Source organism: Ischnura elegans, chromosome 2 (genome assembly GCF_921293095.1).
Source record: "Ischnura elegans chromosome 2, ioIscEleg1.1, whole genome shotgun sequence".
In the NCBI taxonomy this organism is placed as follows: Eukaryota; Metazoa; Arthropoda; class Insecta; order Odonata; family Coenagrionidae; genus Ischnura; species Ischnura elegans.
Window position 1 is genome coordinate 105579675 of NC_060247.1, and position 21725 is coordinate 105601399.

The 21725-nt window shown below is 36.0% G+C and overlaps 1 protein-coding gene across 3 annotated transcripts; it reads right to left on the reverse strand.

Moving 5' to 3' along the window:
- Positions 1-18: 18 nt before the first annotated feature.
- LOC124154310 (integrator complex subunit 9) lies at positions 19-21675 on the reverse strand. Of its 3 annotated transcripts, none has more exons than XM_046527958.1 (14): positions 21559-21675; positions 14728-14816; positions 11699-11890; positions 11010-11212; positions 9961-10162; positions 7587-7720; positions 6343-6455; positions 5812-5992; positions 3807-3939; positions 3282-3384; positions 2678-2883; positions 1841-2026; positions 1458-1643; positions 19-161 (listed from the first exon to the last, which is right to left on the reverse strand). In XM_046527958.1, exons 2-14 carry the CDS (start codon positions 14734-14736, stop codon positions 42-44), a joined length of 1968 nt encoding a protein of 655 aa, XP_046383914.1. In that variant the 5' UTR covers positions 14737-14816; positions 21559-21675; the 3' UTR covers positions 19-41. The 3 variants fall into 3 exon arrangements, with proteins under 3 accessions (XP_046383914.1, XP_046383915.1, XP_046383916.1); XM_046527959.1 differs by lacking the exon at positions 21559-21675 and adding an exon at positions 14917-14935; XM_046527960.1 differs by lacking the exon at positions 14728-14816.
- Positions 21676-21725: the final 50 nt, after the last annotated feature.

The following is a 21725-nucleotide window of genomic DNA, read 5'->3' on the forward strand; positions in this document are numbered from 1 at the left end:
GGAATTGTTTAATATGAATTTCAGTTCTTATAAAAAATGTATTAAAATTTATTTAAACACTGAAGAAGTATATTTCGAAGTTTTAACCTTAGATGCTCTTCACCTTCACAATAAATATGTGTTGAGTGGTCTTCAACCTGAATCAAGGTATCTTCATTTTGCTGCAAGAAGAGAATTAAACCCTCTAAGTTCATAGCATAACAAATAGATTAAGGCACAATAGTTCCCTGAATATATTACAAGATACAGATTGCATACATGATCTGTTCTCTTAATTTCTGCCTCTTCATTACTGACACATAATAAGATCAGATGGAAAGGAGCTGTTGGCTTAAGTAACTTGATATTTAAATAAAAAAATTAAACCTATTACACAATGGCTTCATAAAATTTAACTCACTGTACAATAAGTAGTTATTAATTATTTCCTCAAAATATAGTTATTCCATTAACACATTCCCTGCCGTGGACTTTTAGATGAATTAACCCATTGTGCCATTGTGTTTTACTCATTCCTTTCGCTTAAAACTTGGATCCTTTCCATTTGAGTTTTATTGTGCATTCAGCTACATCATAAATGATATATTTCACGTCAAAATAGGGTAGTTTCCTTCATCAAAGAAAACGAAAGGCATTGATTGCGATTCGTTGCTCACCATAAGTGTATTCATAATATACAAATTATTTGGTTTTAGAAATACCGGTTTAGACGAATGGCAAGGGTCAATTTTATCCTCATTTGAAAAAGGCCAGATTGGCGCCCATGCGATGCCACTCCACGTGACGTCACAGTGACCTAGTTTCTATACGAGTAGATAGGAGTTTTACATTGTCTGAGGTTACCAATGCATGCATGAGGCACAGAGCTCAGGGAAACATGTCTTAATAATCACCTATTAAAACTGGCTAAGGTTGGAAAGTTTTCTTCGTTTGATAATGTATTAATAATCCTTATTTAAGCCAAGCGCTACCAGCTAGCAGGGTACTCTGCTACCTGCTAGCATCCTGCGTCGTATCAGCGCTCAGAGCCTCGCCCCAAGATCACCTCAGTTGCGGCAGCGAGAACCAGAACGACGTCACACGAAGTTTTTCCCGGCATTCATACTTACCCGTCGCATTTTCGCGCGCTTGAAAATTTTCACTTTTCATTTAATTGCCAAAAATAGATATCCTCATTTAAAAATATAAAAGCGTGAAATACGTACTCCAGGAGTAATAATCTATCAATTTAAGCAATAAAAGAATAATAGGAAACCACCCTATTGACATAGGTCACATCATAAATGTGGCACCGAAGTAGCTGTGACCAAATGCATGCTACGAGAGGCCAAAAAAGTGACTGATTCGTGGGTCATTATGACCAAAGGAGTAGTAAATGTGTTTTTGGAAGATTGCATGAGAAAGAATCTAAATTGACAATCTGATAAGCTTCTTCATACTAAAACTCCAATACATACCAAGTGAATAATATATCCACTAGATCCTTGCTCAACTTTGGCATCAGTAATGCCTTCCTGTGTGATCTTCTGAATAAAATTATCAATATCCAAAGATCCCCAAGTGTAACCAGAAGGCTTTTTTTTAAGAACATCTTGCACTCTTTTTTTCTTCGCAAGATGAGCTTTGTCATTGTCTTCTTCAACCTATGGGTGGGGTCCAAGTGTCAACAGTAAATTTTACCAAAAGCTTCCATAAGGAAGTGAATAAACACTGAATGAATGTGGAATTAGTGAAAGATATTGGAATAAAAAAGTGAGAAGAAAAGTTACTCATAGAATAAAAAAAAGTATTAAGTATCTGATTCCACAAATCTATATAAAATATTGAAGGGGGCACATACCTTAAGGACACGCTTATTATCTCGTACATGAAGGTCACCAGTAAGAGTAGCTAATGCAATTCCAGGCTTAACCTCAGTAGGTACTAGACGTCCAGCAAGTTCAACTTCAACATCGATTCGTCCTTGTCTACGACGCAAGGGTAAGCTTAAAACTTCGCCTCTTTTGAAAGGGATGGGTGGTGTTTCCTAGAGTGAAATTGTAAAAAGCCAATATATATATATATATATATATGAAAAACAGAAAAAAATATTCACTAACTGATAACATCATTTTTACAAATCAATGTCAATCAAAAATTTGGATACATTCCCAAAAAACTGAACACCATAATTGTGTTCAGGACACAATCTGTGATTAGGACATGATTTCAAAAAGTAGCTTTCCTCAGATTAAAGAATTTAAACATTAATCATGGCCCATAATGAAAAGTTAGGAACCAGTTTACTAAGCTCGTGATCCATTTAGATTACCTAAAATGAAAGATGAGGAATTATGAAATAAAATGGAACAAAATTTCACTTAAATAATTTTGTAAAGCCACCAAATTCAATTTTGCCCATGACAAAAGTTAAAAAAATTTCTTTCCAGTAAAATTTCCACCAACATTAATTTGAGTAGGCCACTTAATATCCAAAGGAGCTAGGTAAAAAAATATTTTGGCAAAAATCTGTTCTGAGAAAATTAACCACTTCTTTACTCTTAGATATTGATAGATACTACAGTTTATGATAAAATTAAAATCATATGAATTCATTAAGAAATCAAAACTCAAAAAGAAAAAGATTAACTACTATGAAATATTGTGAAACTGCACTAAATTTTAGCAATAAGCATACCGATTCCACCACTAGATCTACACGATGAGTAGCAGTAGGTGGAGGTAGAGTGTACTGATGAGGAAGAACCAAAGTCGTTGGCTTCAAATCCCTGATGAGTTTATTGGCTTGAGTGAAGTTAAGACTTGTATCTATGGGGCAATGTACAGCTTTCATGGCCAGGGGCTGAAATGGAGCTAATGCTTCCAGGTATGGAAAGTCTGGCTCTGAAAAAATATATGTGACAGATAAATAATGAACAAATCATACTCAAGCTCAACAGAACATTCACGCACGGCCGGAACTAGGAGTTTTGCCAGGGGGGCAAAGATCAGTTTGCTGTCTTCCCTTCCCTGATCCCTCATGCTACCCCACCCCCTCCCCCCCCACAAAAATATATGTGATACTTCCATAAGCTATTTTTTTTTTTTAATGCCGAAGTTGATATTAAACATTATATGATTTCCATTAAGAAATGTTGTCAATATTGTTGTTCAGTAATTTAATTAGCAAAATCAAATAAATTTTGAAAATAAACTATCAAATTTTGACGCCCCCTGAAATCTGCCGCCTGGGGCATGTACCCCCTTTGACTCGCTCTAGTTCCGGGCCTACATTTACTTACCAGTAAATATAACGGTGTGAAGTGGATTGGACCCCCACAATTCTACAAAATGAACCGAGTCACCAAAACGTAGACTAGGATGCCCACAGAACACAACACATGGCTGAATGTTGAGACATGTACAAACAATAATAATTGCATTAAAATTATGCATTTCCTTTGAGATATTTAAACCAATTTTGCTAAAAAAAAACTCTGTAGATAACTCCCGTGATCAATAGCACTAATGGCCACGAGCTCAATTGAAAAGATCATCAAAATATTCATTTTCATCAACTTTCATAAAGCAATTTTCAATCTTAAACATAAGGTATACTGTGATTTCAAAATGCAGTTACATAAAAGAAGGCACATTTTTAAAATTCCTTTAATTGAGGGTTAAATAAGTTGTTCAAATAAAAATACTGAAGCTCATACAATTTAAATTTTTTTTCGGAATAATGCAAAAATATTATGTCTGTAAATAGCAATATGTGAAAATTCAGGTGAAAATTCATGATGAAGTAGACTAAGAAATAGTGTTACCTGGCGATAATCAGTACTGAATCCTTCTGCATACAGGTTTTTGAAATGTTTCAAACGTCCAGTTTTTACTAAAAATGCATGAGGGAATGGCTCTTCTGGTAGGTAAACCTTATTCTGCTTGGCTTGAGACAGCCTGAAACAGAAATGACATGATTATGAACAGTTTTTACAAATAAAATTAGGATCCTCAAAAGAAGAGTTCAATGGGATAAGTAACATGTAGGAGGATAACCAACTTTATGTTGTAGCACAGTCATTCAATAGACGTACGTGTTTTACACTTTTACTAAGCATTGCATTAACATATTCGTCACACAATGGTGATGGAGTATTCTTCTGTAAACAAGTATTTCCACACCTTACCATAATTAGAAATAAAAAAATTATCTGATAACTCAATTGTGAAAATCGATTATTTAGTCATACCCTTACTGTCTAGCATCATTTCTCTAATTTAGGATCAGGAAAAATGAAGTACTTATTAAGTTTGCAGGGTAACCATAGAATACAAGGCATTCCCCCAATTGGCTATGAAAAATACTCAGTGTATGTTATAAAACGAGATCCCACGGTGCTCCAATAAACACTCGCTATAGCAAATTGTTGCTTTACCGGAGGTGGAGCAAATAATAGCCAATATACCTGTTGCGAACAGTGTATGTTAATTGATCCTGTACGTTAAGCGGAAGTTAAGTGAAATAACGTATATAATTTGTTTCTGCAGTCGAAAATGGTGGGAGGTTGTATAACCTTTCTGCCTTGGAAGACTTTTCTATCATATATATCAAAATTTTCACCAAAATGAACTACTAATTTATCGAACGACAGTTTACTACATGAATTTGAGACTGAGCACTCCATGTTAACTTCATTTCTAACAGATCGCAAGAAATTACAGAGATAAGGGACTCTTGATGAAGGTTTTCCGGCGATCTCTCCGGCGAAACTCTCGCTATGGCAAGTGTCAACACCAAAAGGGCCTCGTAAAAACAAATTTTTTAATATGCTTATTATAGGGTCAATTGACAGTGCATCGGCTATCTCTCGTAATGGCGAGGGTCTCGCAATAGCCAGTACTCGCTTTAACGAGGTTCCACTGTATCTGATTTCAGCTTCAAGGAATGGGTTCAGGGAAGACACAGCAAGGGAACAAATGGGAGTTTGGTTTAAACCATTTAATTACATGAATGTAGTACACATGTATCACAACTGCACTATAGGTAATCCCACACTACACTCCCTGAGTCTCAAGCGTACCCACACAGCGACAGCAGATTTGCTTACCTCCTCCCAACTCTTTGTTGACCTGACCTTATCGTAGCCTGTCCTCCAATCAGGGATTCTAACTACTCTCCAGCGTGGCCTCCCCCTTAGCCACAACAGCATCTTCCATGCTCACCTCTCCAGGCTATAAAGCTGTCAAACCACATGCATGCACTGGTTGCCTCAAGCCTAAGACTAGATATGCTATGACAGGGCTAACACAAGGGGTCCACGAAAGACTTACAATACTAACATTAACATAATAGCTGGTACAGGTAAAATGTGAAATTTGAGAAATGAATAATGAGAAGCCATAGTAAAATATTGGATGAAAACAATGAATATTTCAATGGAATAAGCAGAAATAATGAAGATAAAGCTATGCATGGAAACCATGGTAAAATTAATACAAAAACACCCAAAAGCAATTGTTCCATATTTTTACATAATCTAACAGTAACCTCAGGCAGGATTTTAGCTACATACATTTAAAAAATACTTTTAATTAAATAACTGAAAGCAGAGATTAGCAACCATTTTATGCCAGTAGGCTATATGTTTGTATGTATGGATAAATTATTAAGGAATTACATTTGAGCAATTGAATCTCTCCATTGGCAATTCCACACTAAAAATTTCTCCAAAACTCAATAGCTAAGGCCAAACACGCCAAATATAGTACTTTTGGCATACTACCAGTAGGTTACCTATCTCTTAAACAGCATAAAAACTTCAAACTTACCATTCAGCAAGAATATTGGAATAAGCCAGAGAACTATCAGCTACTGGTGAAACAAAAAACATTGGAACATGGGTCAGCCCTGAATTGTCAAGATGACTGGAAAGGCACTCAAAAAGGTCATAAACCACTCCAGATGGGTAGCACGGGATTAAAACACTTCCTCCACTTCTTAATGTCACCGCTGTTAAATGGAATAAAAATGATTATAGTAATTAGAAAATTCATAAACTATTTCAGAATACAGCACTAAACCGTATTCTAAATGACAATAGAATGAATCATGCTACTCCACAAGGTTCATCTACAAACCACTATCTTAGATGACGGGTTCTGCTTAACTATATTTATTATTAACTGAATAATAGTAACTACTTCTGGTTTATAAGTACAAGAATCTTTTATTCCTTATCAGGCTATTGATAATACATAATTTTAAAAACCAATTTCTATGGCAAAAACTGCAAAGACACAATTATTCCAGTATTCTTATATTACTCCATATATATTGAAATAAAGATTAAAATTACATACCAACTGTCATGCAGAGTTCTCCCAGCATCGAATCAGGATTAGCGGTTGGTGTTTGGGTTAATCCCGTCAGAATGAGAACATTTGCATTTTTCAATGCTGCCTGGTCCATTGGCCTGTAGAAGACTACTTGATAAATAACTTCAATAATTTCCAGTAGGCAAAACACATTTCTATCAAACTTTCAAAACAGCATTTCACAAGGATCTTTCGCACGATTGTGCATTGCGGGTGACTCCCGTAAAAGTTATCACCGCGGCTAGTCCCGGTATACTTTAAACTAGCATTTCACAATCACCAAAAATTGAAACTTAATTTAATATCCTAATTATCATCCTAACCATGGTTATAAAATTATAATAATCAAGGTAATTTAAGATAATCAAGCCATTTATCTAACAAGCTGGTTTATGGAAAAAATGCAAGAAACTTGATGCCACACATCATTTTTCAGCAGAACTGACAGAAAACAGTCCACACATTACATTGAAATTGAGCTGAGTAATTTCTTAGCTGTAACAATGTATTTTCCTGAGTTTCCTTCTCAATTCCACATTATATTCATTAATATTGTTATTTTTCATTCTAAGATGCCTTCTTCCATGATTCAAATTTTTGATTCCCAAAACATGGATGAAAAAAAAAATGAAAATGACACTGAGCATTCCAAGTTTCACTCTAATTATCATGTTAATGCAAAATTGACCAAATCCCACACTAATTTCTCTGTTAATTTAGCTAAGTGTTATTCCAATTTTCTCAATGAATGTTGCCATTGATAAATGGATACTGGAATCTCTCATCAAGTGCTCCCTACAGTTAATTTATTGCAATTTATTTTCTATGAACCGAGCTTAAATATAAAAATGAATTCAACCTATAACTATAGTTATATACCCATATTCAAATTCAGTAGTAAGTATCACAGATAAAATATCTTAATACTGCTGCATAATAATGCAAAAAAATACCTATAAACTTAGTTCTACATGTTGGATGAATATGGTAATTCTCAGAAATTTCCTTCAGTCTGCTAATAGAAAATAAGTATATGATTCCTACAATATTTACATAAAGATACAAAATACTACTCTTGTGCATTTTTAGGTCTGTTTAACGCTAAGCGGTTAGTATATTGTATGCAGGTTCAGAGCCCTTTTCTTATTGACAATAAACACCGATAATGGATTGATAATGACAGTTTATCACACATCCTGTGGTTAGATTCATCCTGTGGTTCTCCTTACCTTGGATGAGTAGTCAGTGTAGAAGACCCGCTAACATAAGCGATTTTCTCATACTCAGAGGCAATGATCCAATTACTACTACCCAAGCAATATCCAGAGCTCACGGGCATGACATTTAAAGCCCCATACACGTCCTAAAAAGATAATAGAAATCAGTTTAATGGCTGTTGCAGGGAGGATGATCTGCCTCAGCCTCTTTCGGCACAGTGGTATCCAGCCAAGTCAATAAGTATTCACAACCAGTGAATGATCCATCATTAGGACATTGACTACTTGACCATTGCTAACTTACAATGTGAGGTAGGGATCTTCCTCACCTCACTTCTTCCAGAGTTGGTTTCTTCCCATTCTTTTTACTCTGGTATCATTCAATGGGATGATAATAGAGGTCGAGTATCTCTCCCTTATGCCTCCACCATCAGTTGCTGGGGGATTAATCAATGATTGCTTGGCTTGTGTAGTGGCATCCACAGCCAAGAGTTCCTAAGAATACCATCATCACATCTGATGGAATTACAGACAAACCTCAATAAGCAAGAACTGGATAAGAGAGAAACCTCTACGAATGATACTCATTACCATGTCCCATCATTTTTACCCTTGAAAGCCTCTGTAAGTGATAATTTAGAAACCTCTATAAGTGAGAGAATTTTTGTCCAGTTTCAAGTGGGAAAACATGCCCACGCTGTTAAACTCAATGAGGAATGACGGTAAACCAGTCACACTCATCCTTCAGATTTGCATACATTTTATTTAATGCTGACTTGAGGGGAACACGTGCTTCAAGAGATTATCTCACCTATCAATCCCTATCCCGCACTTTGATGGAAGTTGAGAGAGAAAGATATACAGAATTACTTTTCCAAAGAAAATTTCAGAAGCTTACGTTGTTGCATCTCTCACTCTCTGCAATCTCCTCCCCCTACTTCCTCATGTTTACCCAGGGGCGGTCTGGCCAGGTTGGCTGCTTGGTGGCCCCGAGCTTAGGGGGGCCTCACAATGCTCGCATCCATGGTAAAGCATATATGAAAGACTTATTTTACATAAACCAAAGTATTTTTTTGAAATTATTAATTTCTATGTTTTCATCAATTGCTTTATAGACAACACACTCAGTGTAAAAACAGCATATAAAAATGATTGTGTCCGAAGAATAAAGAGAATTTGATGCATTTTTGAAAGGCTTATTTGAAAAAGTTATATTTGAGGTTTTTTATTTTTTAGTGCAGTATTAAAGAGCAAATTCACTAAATAGATAATAGAACCATAATACAATTGTTCAATTTTGTGAGGTGTGAAATTATTACTTTTTACAGTATTTTTTTAAGAGGCAGAATAAAGTCAAAATCCATTTCTGGGTAAGCAATATCCTAAAATTTTGCGAAGAAGACTCTGGTAAAGAAGGCCCTATCATGAGCCTCAGCCAAGGGCCCCCAATCACCTCAAACTGCCCCTGTGTGTACCTCTTTAAGTGAGAGAGGTCATCCCAGAACCTTTGTCAGTGAAAAACTGGATAAGTACCTCTATAAGCAAGAAAAAAATGCCGGTCCCTTGAACTCTCACTTATCGAGGTTCAACTGTATTAGGTTTCTTCTCTGCTGTTATCATGGTTATAGCTTGACATTTCGGCTGGGCGTGGGCCATAGGACCAGGGGTTTGGTTGATCCCCCACTTCAACAGGAGTTGTTTCTCCCCCAGAAACACTATTTTCAAATTTAACATTTCCATAAATTGAATTTATCCTAATTTCTTCTGATATTTTTGTATAATATTAAAAGGGGTGCCTGGCATATAAGCTAGGGGTATGGCCATCATTATTTTGATATGTCCATTTTTTCTGGGGGTGGGATGGGACGACATTAGCCCTCTGGGCCATCATCATAGGAACCCTCTAGCTATGTCCATAATTTTAATTGGATTTGGAGATAACTAAGAAGAAGTTTTGATTTTTACCTCACGAGTTATCATGTTTCCTTATCAACAATGTGACATGCAATGTGTGGGAGTTACTCTACCATTTTTAGCACAATATCTGGTTCATTTCTTATTCTGGGATATTTCATCAAGAAAAGGAATTGTTCACTAGTATCTAAACAACAATGAACCACAATGACCTATGCACAAAGACAATAAGATAATGACAATTTAGTGCTACCTGCATATGTAGTAATTACATATGAAAAGGAATTGTTCACTAGTGTCTAAACAACAATGAACCACAATGACCTATGCACAAAGACAATAAGATAATGACAATTTAGTGCTACCTACATATGTAGTAATTACATATTTTAATTAGGTACTACTCTCAAATAACATAACATTAGAGTTTAAAAACTTTCAAATATGAATTAAAAACATATACGTTATTTACCAACTGCTCATTATAGCCAACCATCTGAATCCTAGCCAATGATGCATTCACTTTTGCAGAATCATAGATCTGGCGCCATGACCGTGGTTTATCAGCATCAGAAAGGGGCATAGGTAAAAGATGCAACAAATCCTTCCAGTGCCTGGCAGAAGTTGCCTGCGGACTACTTTCAACAAAGGTAACCAATTCTTCCATGAAGAGTCTTAAAAAATATAAAAAAAATAAAATAAAAATGAAAGAGTCGGGTAACAACATATATCTACTGCATATATTCAAGCATTAAAAAACGATATTTAATGTACAAATCATATCAATTTTTTAATACAACCATTATATATTTTAGTACTCATGAGTTTATTATTCTTATATCATTGCTAAATATTTTGAAATATTTTTGTACCTAAGGGTGTTTCATTTCATGCTCGTAAGTACATAGTTTATTTTGAAAGTCTCTGGCCAACCTAGATTTTTTATACTTGGATAAATATTGATGGCAAAAAACATTTTAAAAACTCATGTTACTAAATATTTTTATTACCATAGGTAAAATAATGTTTCAAAATGATCATGCCCATGTTACTAAAAACTCAGTAATGATTTAAGAATAATGAACTATCAAGTGCTATAAAAATAATCATTTCCTTACATTAATAGATTCTCCACTAACATACATTCAAATAAAATAAAAAATGCTGATGGCTGAAATCAGTGGCGTAGCAACGGAGGGTGTCAGGGGGTCTGGACTCCCCCAAACCTCCAAAATATAGAAGCAAACGTACTTTGCCTTACAAAGGAAAATCAAATATTGAAAAATCATGACTTTACAAAAGATTTCTTTGAAAAATGATGTTTTTTGATTATGAAAAGTGTTAAAATTAGTTTAAAACCCTCTACATACATAGTATCCTGTATTTCGAAAATTCCTCCCCTGGTTTTGGACCCCCCCCCCAAAAAACAAAATTCCTGGCTACGCCACTGGCTGAAATCATAGAATATCACTTGGGCTTTGAAAAAATTGTTCACATAGCACACAAAACACAATCCCTTACCTTCCAATTTGTAAAGTTGGCTCTGTTGCATACACAACTCCCTCAAAACCAGTGCCTTCAGTAATGAATGGCAGGGCCAGCATACACAAATAATTAGATATGAGGATGACATCTACTTCAGAAAAGTCAATTACATTACTTTGAGGAGGTCCAAATTCTGGAGCTGAGTCCACAAAAACCCTACCACAACACTCCTTTAACTCCTGTGGGCAAAAAATACCATTGCATTTCAACAAAATTAATCTTCCATTGACTTTATTTTCATAATCAACCAAATTCAGGATGACTCTCTAATATATCACACAAAAATTCACCGGCTTTTCTACAATTTTTTAAAATTTCCATGTTGATTGATAATGTCTACATTAAAAATAATACCAGATACTCATATTTACAATTTTCAACAAACATTGCATTTCAACAAAATTAATCTCCGCGGTGAAAACCCGAAGAGAATGCACAGATCACAAAAAATAGATATCGTCGTTTAAAAATCTAAGTGTGAAATATAATAATACCCCAGGAGTAATATTCTTTTGATTTAGGCAATTAAAAAAATAGGAGACCACCCTATTAAAAAATGACAGAATGAAAGACAGAAAACCATATGGAAACAAAAAAGGAAAGTCAACAGCACAATATGTTTTTATTTCACCATGAAGCACAATATCTATTATAATAATACTTACTCCTTCAAGCTGTCCATTAACACTATCCCGAGGCATCCAATTCGGTAAATTATTGATTCTTGTGCTGGGCACCAAAGGTAATGGTAGAAAATTAAGGACAGTGTGGGCAGACAAACCACAGTCAAGCATAATAGTTATTTCTTTGAACTGCAGGATATTGCATGGCTTATTTGGATGACTACTTAAGCAGTACTGAAATTAAAGAAATGATTATTATAAAGAGTGTTAGTGGCTCAAATTTTTCCTAAAAAATAGGAAGGTATTTAGTAACATAAATCCAAGATTATTTGAATTTGCTTTTTAAAGATATATTAATTAATTTATTTGTCCAGCGATTTGCACTATACAAATATAGGACACGTCATGCTAAGGGTATAAATACACAGAAGACTAATTATTTACGAAGAAATTAATTTACATGATAGAATAAATTATCAAGTAAAAATAAATAGGTACACATAGTTTGCATTTAAATAGAGGCAGTTCTTTAATACCTTTAACTTACAAAGAAAGTTCATCATAGAGTAATAGACCCATATGTTGTGGGGCATGCCCAGAATTTTTGTCCTGACATATGTCTAATGAAGATTTTTGGAACTCCTAGTATCATAATTATGATATCTATCATTTGAGTCATAATTAGATATATTTTTTTCTTGACAGACATCATAGCAACAAACATATAAATGCAAGGGAAAGGAAGGATGTCCAGTTTTTTATATGGGCGACATGGAGTGCTTACAGATTTCTTATTAAAATAGTATGCACACTTTCATCCATTAGAAAATGACATTCAATTATAATTTCCAATAATAGGGTGGTTTCCTATTATTTTTTTATTGCCTAAATCGAAAGATTATTACTCCTGGAGTACGTATTTCACGCTTTTAGATTTTTAAATGACGATATCTATTTTTCACGATCAAATGAAAAGTGAAAAATTTCAAGCGCGCGAAAACGCGACGGGTAAGGAAATCTCTCCGTGTGACGTATTTCTGGTTCCCCCTCCCGCCTGGTAGGTGGCCTTGATCGAGGCTCTGAGCGCTGATAGGACGCAGGATGCTAACAGGTAGCTGAGTACCTTCCTGTCTGGTAGCGCATGGCTTAAAAAAGGTTTATTAATACCTTATCAAGCGAAGAAAACTTTCCGACCTTAGCCAGTTTTAATAGGTGATTATTAAGACATGTTTCCCTGAGCTCTGTGCCTCATGCATGCATTGGTAGCCTCTGACGATGCATAACTCCTATCCTCTCGTGTAGAAACTAGGTCCCTGTGACGTCACGTGGAGTGGAATCGCATGGGCGCCAATCTGGCCTTTTTCAAATGATGTTAAAATTTGACCCTTGCCATTCGTCTAAACCGGTATTTCAAAAACCAAATAATTTGTGTATTATGAATACACTAATGGTGGGTAACGAATCGCCATCAATGCCTTTTGTTTTCTTTGATGAAGGAAACTACCCTATTCAGAAATAAAGAAAATATGAGCTCCTTCACCAATTTATTTTTACTAATGATTACCATTGACTTTGAAAGGTGAATAACCTGCATCCATTGACAACTTCTCAAGCTATTAGCATAAAAAATTGATGGGCTGAACCCTTTCATTGATAAATAGATGGGACCATAAACTGCAGCCAAGTGGGTTATTGCCTCCCCACCACTCGTCATTGTTGCTCACACTCAATGGTGGCTCTGTGGGAGTCAAGAGGGGGCTTAGGGTGCTATAGCCCATTGGGTTGAAATACACACTAAATAAAATCGAAGTTTTTGAGGGTTGCCACTTTGTACAAAAGTATTCAGCTATATTTCTGATATGTTTAACTACCTTAAAGAATTGAAATAAGCATTAGCTCTAAACTTAGGGTGTATTTTACACACTTTTAGAATGTTAAAATTCAGAGACAGATCCATAGAAGGGCATAAACAATTAACACTAGATAGAATGATAATTTTGTTCGGACCCCCACTCCTGGGAGGTTACCCCCTTCTAAGCCTCCCCCGTTGTCCCTATCCTGAATCCACCACTGCTCACACTCGTGTGCACGATTTCTTTCTCTCAATGAGCTGTTTTCCCAGAATGCATTAATGAATGAATCATACCTTTAATGACATCACCAGCTCATGAGAAGCAGGTAGCTATCTTGGTGTTTTACTTTTTCCATAGAAAAATGCTGAATGAGGTTTTTGTTTTGTCATACTGATCTTTCCCTTTGACCAAACAAAATCTTTTTGCCATTGATCAATGGGAAACTCGAACTATCATTGCTGCCACTGAGGGTCTAATAAATACGCATTTGTCACTGAATTTCCATTAGAGCACTCAAATAATTTAAGGGTTCCGTGACAATTACCTCTTTGAGCGCTTATCACCACTCCTTCCCAACATTTTTCCCAAGGGTTTTTGTTTGGAGAAATCTTTAAATTTTAGCCAAGAAAAAAAATTAACATTGAATCAAAGAGAGGGTTCTAGCCCATTATAGACGGTTAAATAAAAGATTCAACATAATTTAAGACAGTCAAAACACTAATCCTTAGACATTGGTATTCTAAGTTACGAGATTGTAAACAGTGTTCACGCACAAGACTGAAGGATACTTATATGAGACAACTGAAAAAAAATAAAACCATATAGGCTTCAGTTAGGGACCCACTGTGAACGCATTTGAGGCCATTTTCTATCAAAAGATAAGCTTAATATGGATATGACAGAGTCAGTGAATCGCAAACCTTAAAAATATAACTACTTCCGTGACCTGTTACCAAATCACTCCCGAAGAAATGTATGCCTAAGGCAGTACCTTAAATCTACACATACAAATAATTAATCATGTAAAAGAACAAAGAGAGTTGCGGTTTGTGACTTGCTATAGGAAATTAATTATAGGAGCATTTACATCATTTTCATGGTCTTGATTAAAAAAAAACAAAAAATATAATGAAGGGTTTGTTTCCATACAAGGCAACTTCCAAATAATGTACTGGCTGAAGTTATAAATGCGTTTAAAAAACAATGTCATGGACTTACGAGCCTCATTTTGGAGTAATTCTTCAGATTCACTATCCGCTGCAGTCCGATACCACACTTTTAACAGTACGTCTCAATCATTTTGATACCTTGGGCAAGAAAAACTAAAGTCAGAACGGTAAACTTAGGTGGTATCCCAAAGACATACCACATAAATACAAATACGTGAAATCAACAAACGCAACAAACCACTTGTAAAACCGCTTTGCGCGATTCGCTTCGCAACTGCGAACCCCCGGGAAATTCAAAACGCACTCATAGGTCATTCATCTCAGAGCCTGTAGCCTAGACTCAATTCAATAAAGGTTTGTCCCTTAAGACCTCAGATTTCAATGAAATTTCTTTCCAAGTCTATACCCATTTCAAACTAAATAAACCGAGACCGTTTTGCGAAAAAATATTTTATCCGTTTAAAATACTTTTTCCCATTTTTACCCAAGTGCCTTGAATCATACAATTCTTTCTATTTCACCATCAAGCTGTCTAGAGGCATTAATTACGGCTTATTTTAAAGCTAAAACTTTACGTATGACACAGAATGTGTAAAAAATTGAATAATTCTCCTTTCTTACCACCTTATTCAAATGTACAAAAAATGTTAATTACTTTTCCCAAACATCCCCTCTGAATTGGCCCAAACTTTTGATCTTGGTTTATATACTCATATATACACAATATATGAAACATATTGTCCAAAAATTCAAAGTTAGATAAAGTAACTCACTAGTTAATCTTCTTTATATATACCAAGGTATGTATATGATTGTTTATATCAAAACATCATTTCCCTCAACTGGAAATTAAATTCTCTCTCTCAGACATATCAGAGTTGAAATCTCAATGCATTAGCTTAAGCTACGGGACAAAAATACATTTAGGAATATTTTTGTCCCGTACCGTTTCATATTTGAATATTTATTTTTAAGAAATTTGAATTAATTATCCTTAAAAACATTGTCCTCTTATTAATTTTTTGCATTGAGAAGCATGGGATAACACAGCAGGGGGCACGAAAGGGGAAGCTGCCCCCCTCTTGAATTGGTTTATAGCTCCCCAAACCTCTTTCTGGTTCTAACAATTTGAAAAATACCGGATGCATAAAGGTAGGCTCACCATTAGCTAACAGATGAGTTTTTTAAGTTAAAAGTTGAGAAGGAAATAATGGTATAGGAAGAAGACATAACATCATTAAATTATCCAGCACTTTGCAAAGTTAAGGAAACCAAAGAGCAAATAAAACGATTAGCATTATTTATTCTATTATTTCCTGACTGATGGCAACATTCACCATTAATATTTCAGGAGCTCCTTCGCATGCTCACGGGAAGCCTTAATAATAATTAATGCAACACATAATTCAATAAATGCGTAGTCAAAATGTCAATAGCAAAGGGAAAGGTTAGAAGATTATTGAGAACTTAACAGAAGTTATAAAAAGTATTCTTTATTGAATTATGTCCCACTGACCTTGTGACAGTTCAGTTGTACATCTAGATTGACAACCATAGGGAGAAAGTAGGTGGGGTGAATGTTCGGCTAGAGAAAATTATTAGAAAAATAATGGGAGGAAAAGATTTAGACCTGATGGGGGACTATAATCCTGCAGTAGAGTAGGGAGGGGATGGAATAAAATAGGGAACTTGGACTAGGAATGTAAAATGATTGGAGGGAAATGCCAGTAGAAATTGACAGTAAGGCATACATGGAATAATGCAGCAGATAAGGGTATATATGTAGCAGGTACATTCAATTACATAGAGGCAGAGGTTAAGTCTAGAATACCAGACTACAGTACTACCAAAAGTCACAAACATCTTATACAGCACAATTTCACAAACTGAGCATAACAGTAGAGAAGTAGACTCATACCAATCATTGGTACAATCAAAAACTTTCTATTACTAAAAATAAAGAAATATAACTGCTGCTTTGACACCGAAAATGAATCATATACGTAAGGGGCTAATGCATACACAACATTAAATAATGCATAAAGTGGTGACATAATAACATATAATTTATTTACTTAGAGCAATTTTTCGATGATTGCAGCTACCCAACCCACCTTCTGATGTACTGACAGGCAACCATAGGGAAGATGAAGTAGATGAGGTAAATGAGCAGCAATTGGAAATTACTAGGGAGATCCAAGAAAAGAAAACCTACTTATAGAGGATTGGATGGCATTGAAAAAGGAATAGAGATAATAGAATGAAATCATAGAATATGCAGGTACTGATGTTAATAAGGTGTAAGAGATTTTAAAGGAGAAGGGAGCAGAGTTTAGTTTCTTCACACTTTTCATAGCCTACTTTACTTTCTTTCAAATACACCTTCAAAACATGATGACTGGTTATAAATTAATGATAAAACTTCCAAGACACAAATGAAGGGGGATTTATTAAACTTAAGAGATTTAACCCTAAAAAATTGTATTTTTCTCATATTAGTCACTAAACTATTAATTACTATATTACTTATTGGTAATCCTGTTTAATAATTTTGAAGAGTAATTTTATTGGAAGACCCCACTTATTTTAAAAGGATGCATATTAAACACCTGTAAATATTCAATCCTTACATACCTACTTATTGGAAATTGAAATAATATGTGGATTTGATCAGTTAGCTTTCTCAGCAAAATAAGTTAACATTCTAAACCTAAAGCCACATTACTAAGTTCATCAGTTTAAATTCACTCACAATAAAACAATAAAAATAATTTTGGAGCTGTTCATTTAGTAAGCAATATTCTAGTAACACGATCCAGTGGATCCCGAGTGTGAGCAATCTGATTATGGAATTATGAAATAAAATCAATGAGCACCCTTGCCAGAGTAAATTCTGGGAGATTTATACTACTATTATGCGTAGATTCACCATCAGTGCTGTGACATGGACCAATTGTTGGCGTCAGTACTGCACAAGTCTTGACCCAATGCCACCTAGACCCAGTGGCGGCTGGTGGTAATTTATCTAGGGTGTGCATTAGAGCAGATATAGGATGATTTAATTATATTATGTTAATCCTAATCCATGAGCGTCATATTTCGTCGTAATAGAATACATAGCAAGCAAAACATATCACTGGTACACTCTAACCTTAAAATTGCATGAACAGAAATAATATTAACATGTATGAAAATAATTATTCTCAGCACACCTTTACAAGTGACGGTAGTTGAAATTCATTCTCTTTTCCTTACACCCTATGAGGAAGTAGTGTAGAAAACGGCTATACAGATGGCTCTGTAGACGGACTAGGGTCCTGGGCGCAGGTAGTGTAGGTGGCGGCTACACCACTACACTACCTGCTAGTCAGTCACCAAAAACATGCGCGTGCGCATTCGCATGGTTTTGAGTCTGCTCCCATCGCCCCTTTGAACAGCACATACCCCCCCGCTTACCTCGTCCCGCCAGAGCTCCCTCAAGCGATCGCACAGACCGAAAATGCGCCCGGCATGATGCCACGGGATCGCACACTTGTAGAGCGGTAAATTCGAAAAGGAGATAGCTGTAGCGTTCGGAGGCTCATGTTTCTTGCATATTCAGACAGACTTGCATTGCAGACAGTACTTTTATCCTTCGCATTGCAAAGGAATATTTTTCTTTTATAATTTATTCATCTTTGGGTGTGCACTTGCTAACATGAGTATACGCACGCGCCGCCACTGCCTAGACCTAACCACTACTCCCTTACTCTCTCAACCCACTATCTTTTCCCTAAACCTCATGGCAACCACCTTCCCTCCTTTGTTGCTTTCAAGCCTGCCTAGCTATCTTTCTGAGTCAACCATGATGACAGATGGATTTCTCCTCATTTTTCAGTAGTTTGTTTAATTTGAGCGGAAGTCTTCAGAAGGATATTCTGATCCTCGACTGTGGTATCTATCTTGATCAACTCTGAATAAATACTCTCACCTATCCAGAAACCTTTCAAAAGGGTGTCCAAGTAAGGCCAAATTACATATCTCCTTGCCCTAGCATAGCACTGCCCATTACGTTGTCAATACCTTAGGCAAAAATTTGATGCAGAAATATTTTCCTCCAAATTCCCTCCATGCTACACCATTGAGAATATAGAGATAGATAACATATACATTATGTTTCTTTGATATATACCACCAATAATTTTCTGGACGAAATTCTGTTATTTAAATGAGATATACCTATGTTTCCCAACTTTACTTAAAGTGATTTACCCTAACGTGTCTTTTCACTGCTCCCTAATTTCTAGCAAAAAATGTAAACATGAGACTGGGGACTCAATGGCCACACCATTTGACTGCTCATAGAAAATTCCATTGTAGGAGAAGTATACCGACGTTAAAATGTGGAGAAGAAGGTTAACCATATTACTGTCGAATCTGCTATTGCAAGGCATCTGCTGCAAGGACTTGGGTGAATACACACACCAAATCCAATCCCATCCATGGATTTTTGGAAATTCATACAATCTTGGAGGGACCCAAGAGATCTCACTCCTCACATCCTTGTTTAAGTACTCCTATATCCTCCTCACTGCCTTCTGAAGGAACCCAATATTGTCAGCGGGGAATAACATGTGGTAAGCCAGAGCAAGGATGAGACCGTTGGTCAGAACTGAAATGGAGTCTTCAGCAATGCTCCTATTTGATAATTTTATGACCAGACAAATGCGATGCATTGAGGAGGCAGGAACTTATGGTGGAGAACCGCTCTAACTTCAATTGTGGGCCTTTGCCTTCAAAACTAAAATTTCACCCCTGACCGCAGTTCTGCGAGTGATGTACCCAGTTAAAAGGTAAGAGAATTGCTGTGAGGTGGAGGTTCAGTGCCTTGTCTCCTTGATTTGTGGGCGACGGATCATCTCTTGTGTTGACTAGAGCTGCATGCTTCAGGATGCCTTTGGCAGCTACTGACGATTTTGGTTGCACAACATTTGGCCTTATGTCTTCATCACTGCATCTCAGAAGGCAGTTCCCTCAGTTGTAATTTATTGTGGTGAATCTCGTCTTTACACAGGCATGTGAAGCATGACCTGGTAATTTCCAGAGAACCAATTGAAGGAAATATTCTCAGTCCACCATGTGAGTATCTCTATTTCCATCAACGTTTTGACCACCTACTTGTAGTTCATCACCAGGATTTATGACTGCTACAAGTAGGAATTGTCTGCTTAATATGTATACCATCCATATTGGTTCAGGTGCCTCCTGATTGGTTAGCCCACTTCACTTGTTCTCCTCAAATCACTACCATGAATAGGGTATATTAAAAATTACTTTAGCCACATAATTACATGAGGATCAAGTAGGTGTGGAGGCCAGTGTGTTGGCTTCCCACTCTGTGGGCTCGGGTTCAAATCCCGGCAGTGATAGAGAATTTTCAGACGGCCAGATCCCTACTTGAATCACGTGTGAAGGGCATTTCAAGCACAACACTGTGTCTGTTGGATGGGATGATAAACCGTGGTCCCCTTGGTGCCTATCGATAAGAGAAGGCTAATGCCGATGCCTCCTCCAAATACCACACCATAATTACATAAATTAAGGGTTTGTATTTCATGAATATAGAGTAAAATAACATTGTATACCATTGAATTCCAGAACATGATGGGGCACCCACAAAGTCAAATGTGAATATCAAAAATGCACCAAGCTTTCCACCAAACAGGAAACCAAGGTGACACACGGTACCGTAAACTAGCAGTTAAAGGAACAGCTATTAGTTTGACATCTGCTGAAGCAATCGATAAGACATACAGCTCCAAAAATTTAGAAATCAAGTCGGCTTATCTTAGTAGCAAAGTAAACGAGGACCTCTACTATTCAGCCAAAAGGTTTTTAGAGTGAAAATAGTGTCCTTTTCATGTGCTTCAACTAATCAATATCATCAAAGTATTACAGCAAATGGATAAACTGGATTGTGGTTTACACAAAATACTTATTGACTGATTTTAGACTACAGAGATTAATTAGTGATCAACACCTAAATGAATGAGTGATCTATACCTAAATGAAACTACCATGATGAGAAACTATTTTTGCTTTACTACACATGTGCTTAGTTTTGGAGATTGGGACCAATCACATAAGGTCATTATTATAGGTTAAACTATTGTCAATGAAATTACGGTTATGGATTTTTTATCCCAATCTTCATCCACATAGCAATTTTCACTGCATATCGAGGCAACTGAAATCAAATCAACCTGGTAGGAGTATTTGATTTATGCCGGTGAAGAGAAGGGCAGATTGCAAAGGACTGAGAGATTCCTCATATTTCAAAATGACCAGAAACAAATCTTAAGATCAGAATAAATTTTCGAATTAACAAATATATGTGAAAGAAAATCTTGTAATGTCAAATGCAATGGAAGCGCTAAAGGCATTCTACGTTACGTTTCCAGTTATAACATAAGCGTCTTCGTAAATAAATCACTCAAAAAGCCTTTCTTATAACTAGCCTTCATTCTGTACACGAAAGGAATTGACTGAAAAAAGAGTACAGCATTTCCATAAAAATTACTACGTAGACTAGCACCTAAGCAATAATTACGCAGGAGATGCAGTGTTTCTGCGACACAATCGGATCATTAGCAGAATTGAAATATAGCCCAGAAACTTTGCAGGGTACAAGGATTGCGACTATCTTACTATACTTGATCTCCACCATTCCTATAGCTATCCGATGTTTGCGAATTGAGCGGTCAACATGAATTGAGGCCATGCATAAATTAGAAGTGGCGTTTGCATAATCTATCATCCATTTTCACAAGTAATTCTACACAAGATCTTTAACAGTGTCAAGAGGAAACGAAATCTTCGAAGCCGGCACTGATTCTCCTACCTTTTTAGGTTACCTTAAGGCTTTGACATGATATACATCGAAATGTAAGGGATCCACGACCTAAATTTGAAAAATTCTATCACTGTCTAAATTGTCTATCACTCCTTAAATTGTACCATTACTCTGCTGAATCACATTCTCACAAAAAATATAAATCACCAAAGAAA

Bases quoted from the DNA above. Each gene is read 5' to 3' on its own strand.
- LOC124154310 (XM_046527958.1), bottom strand. The intron at 7,721-9,960 runs GTAAATAACGTA...TTATCTTTTTAG, and splicing joins TTGGCTATAATGAGCAGTTG to GACGTGTATGGGGCTTTAAA. The intron at 6,456-7,586 runs GTAAGGAGAACC...AGTCTTCTACAG, and splicing joins ACACTGACTACTCATCCAAG to GCCAATGGACCAGGCAGCAT.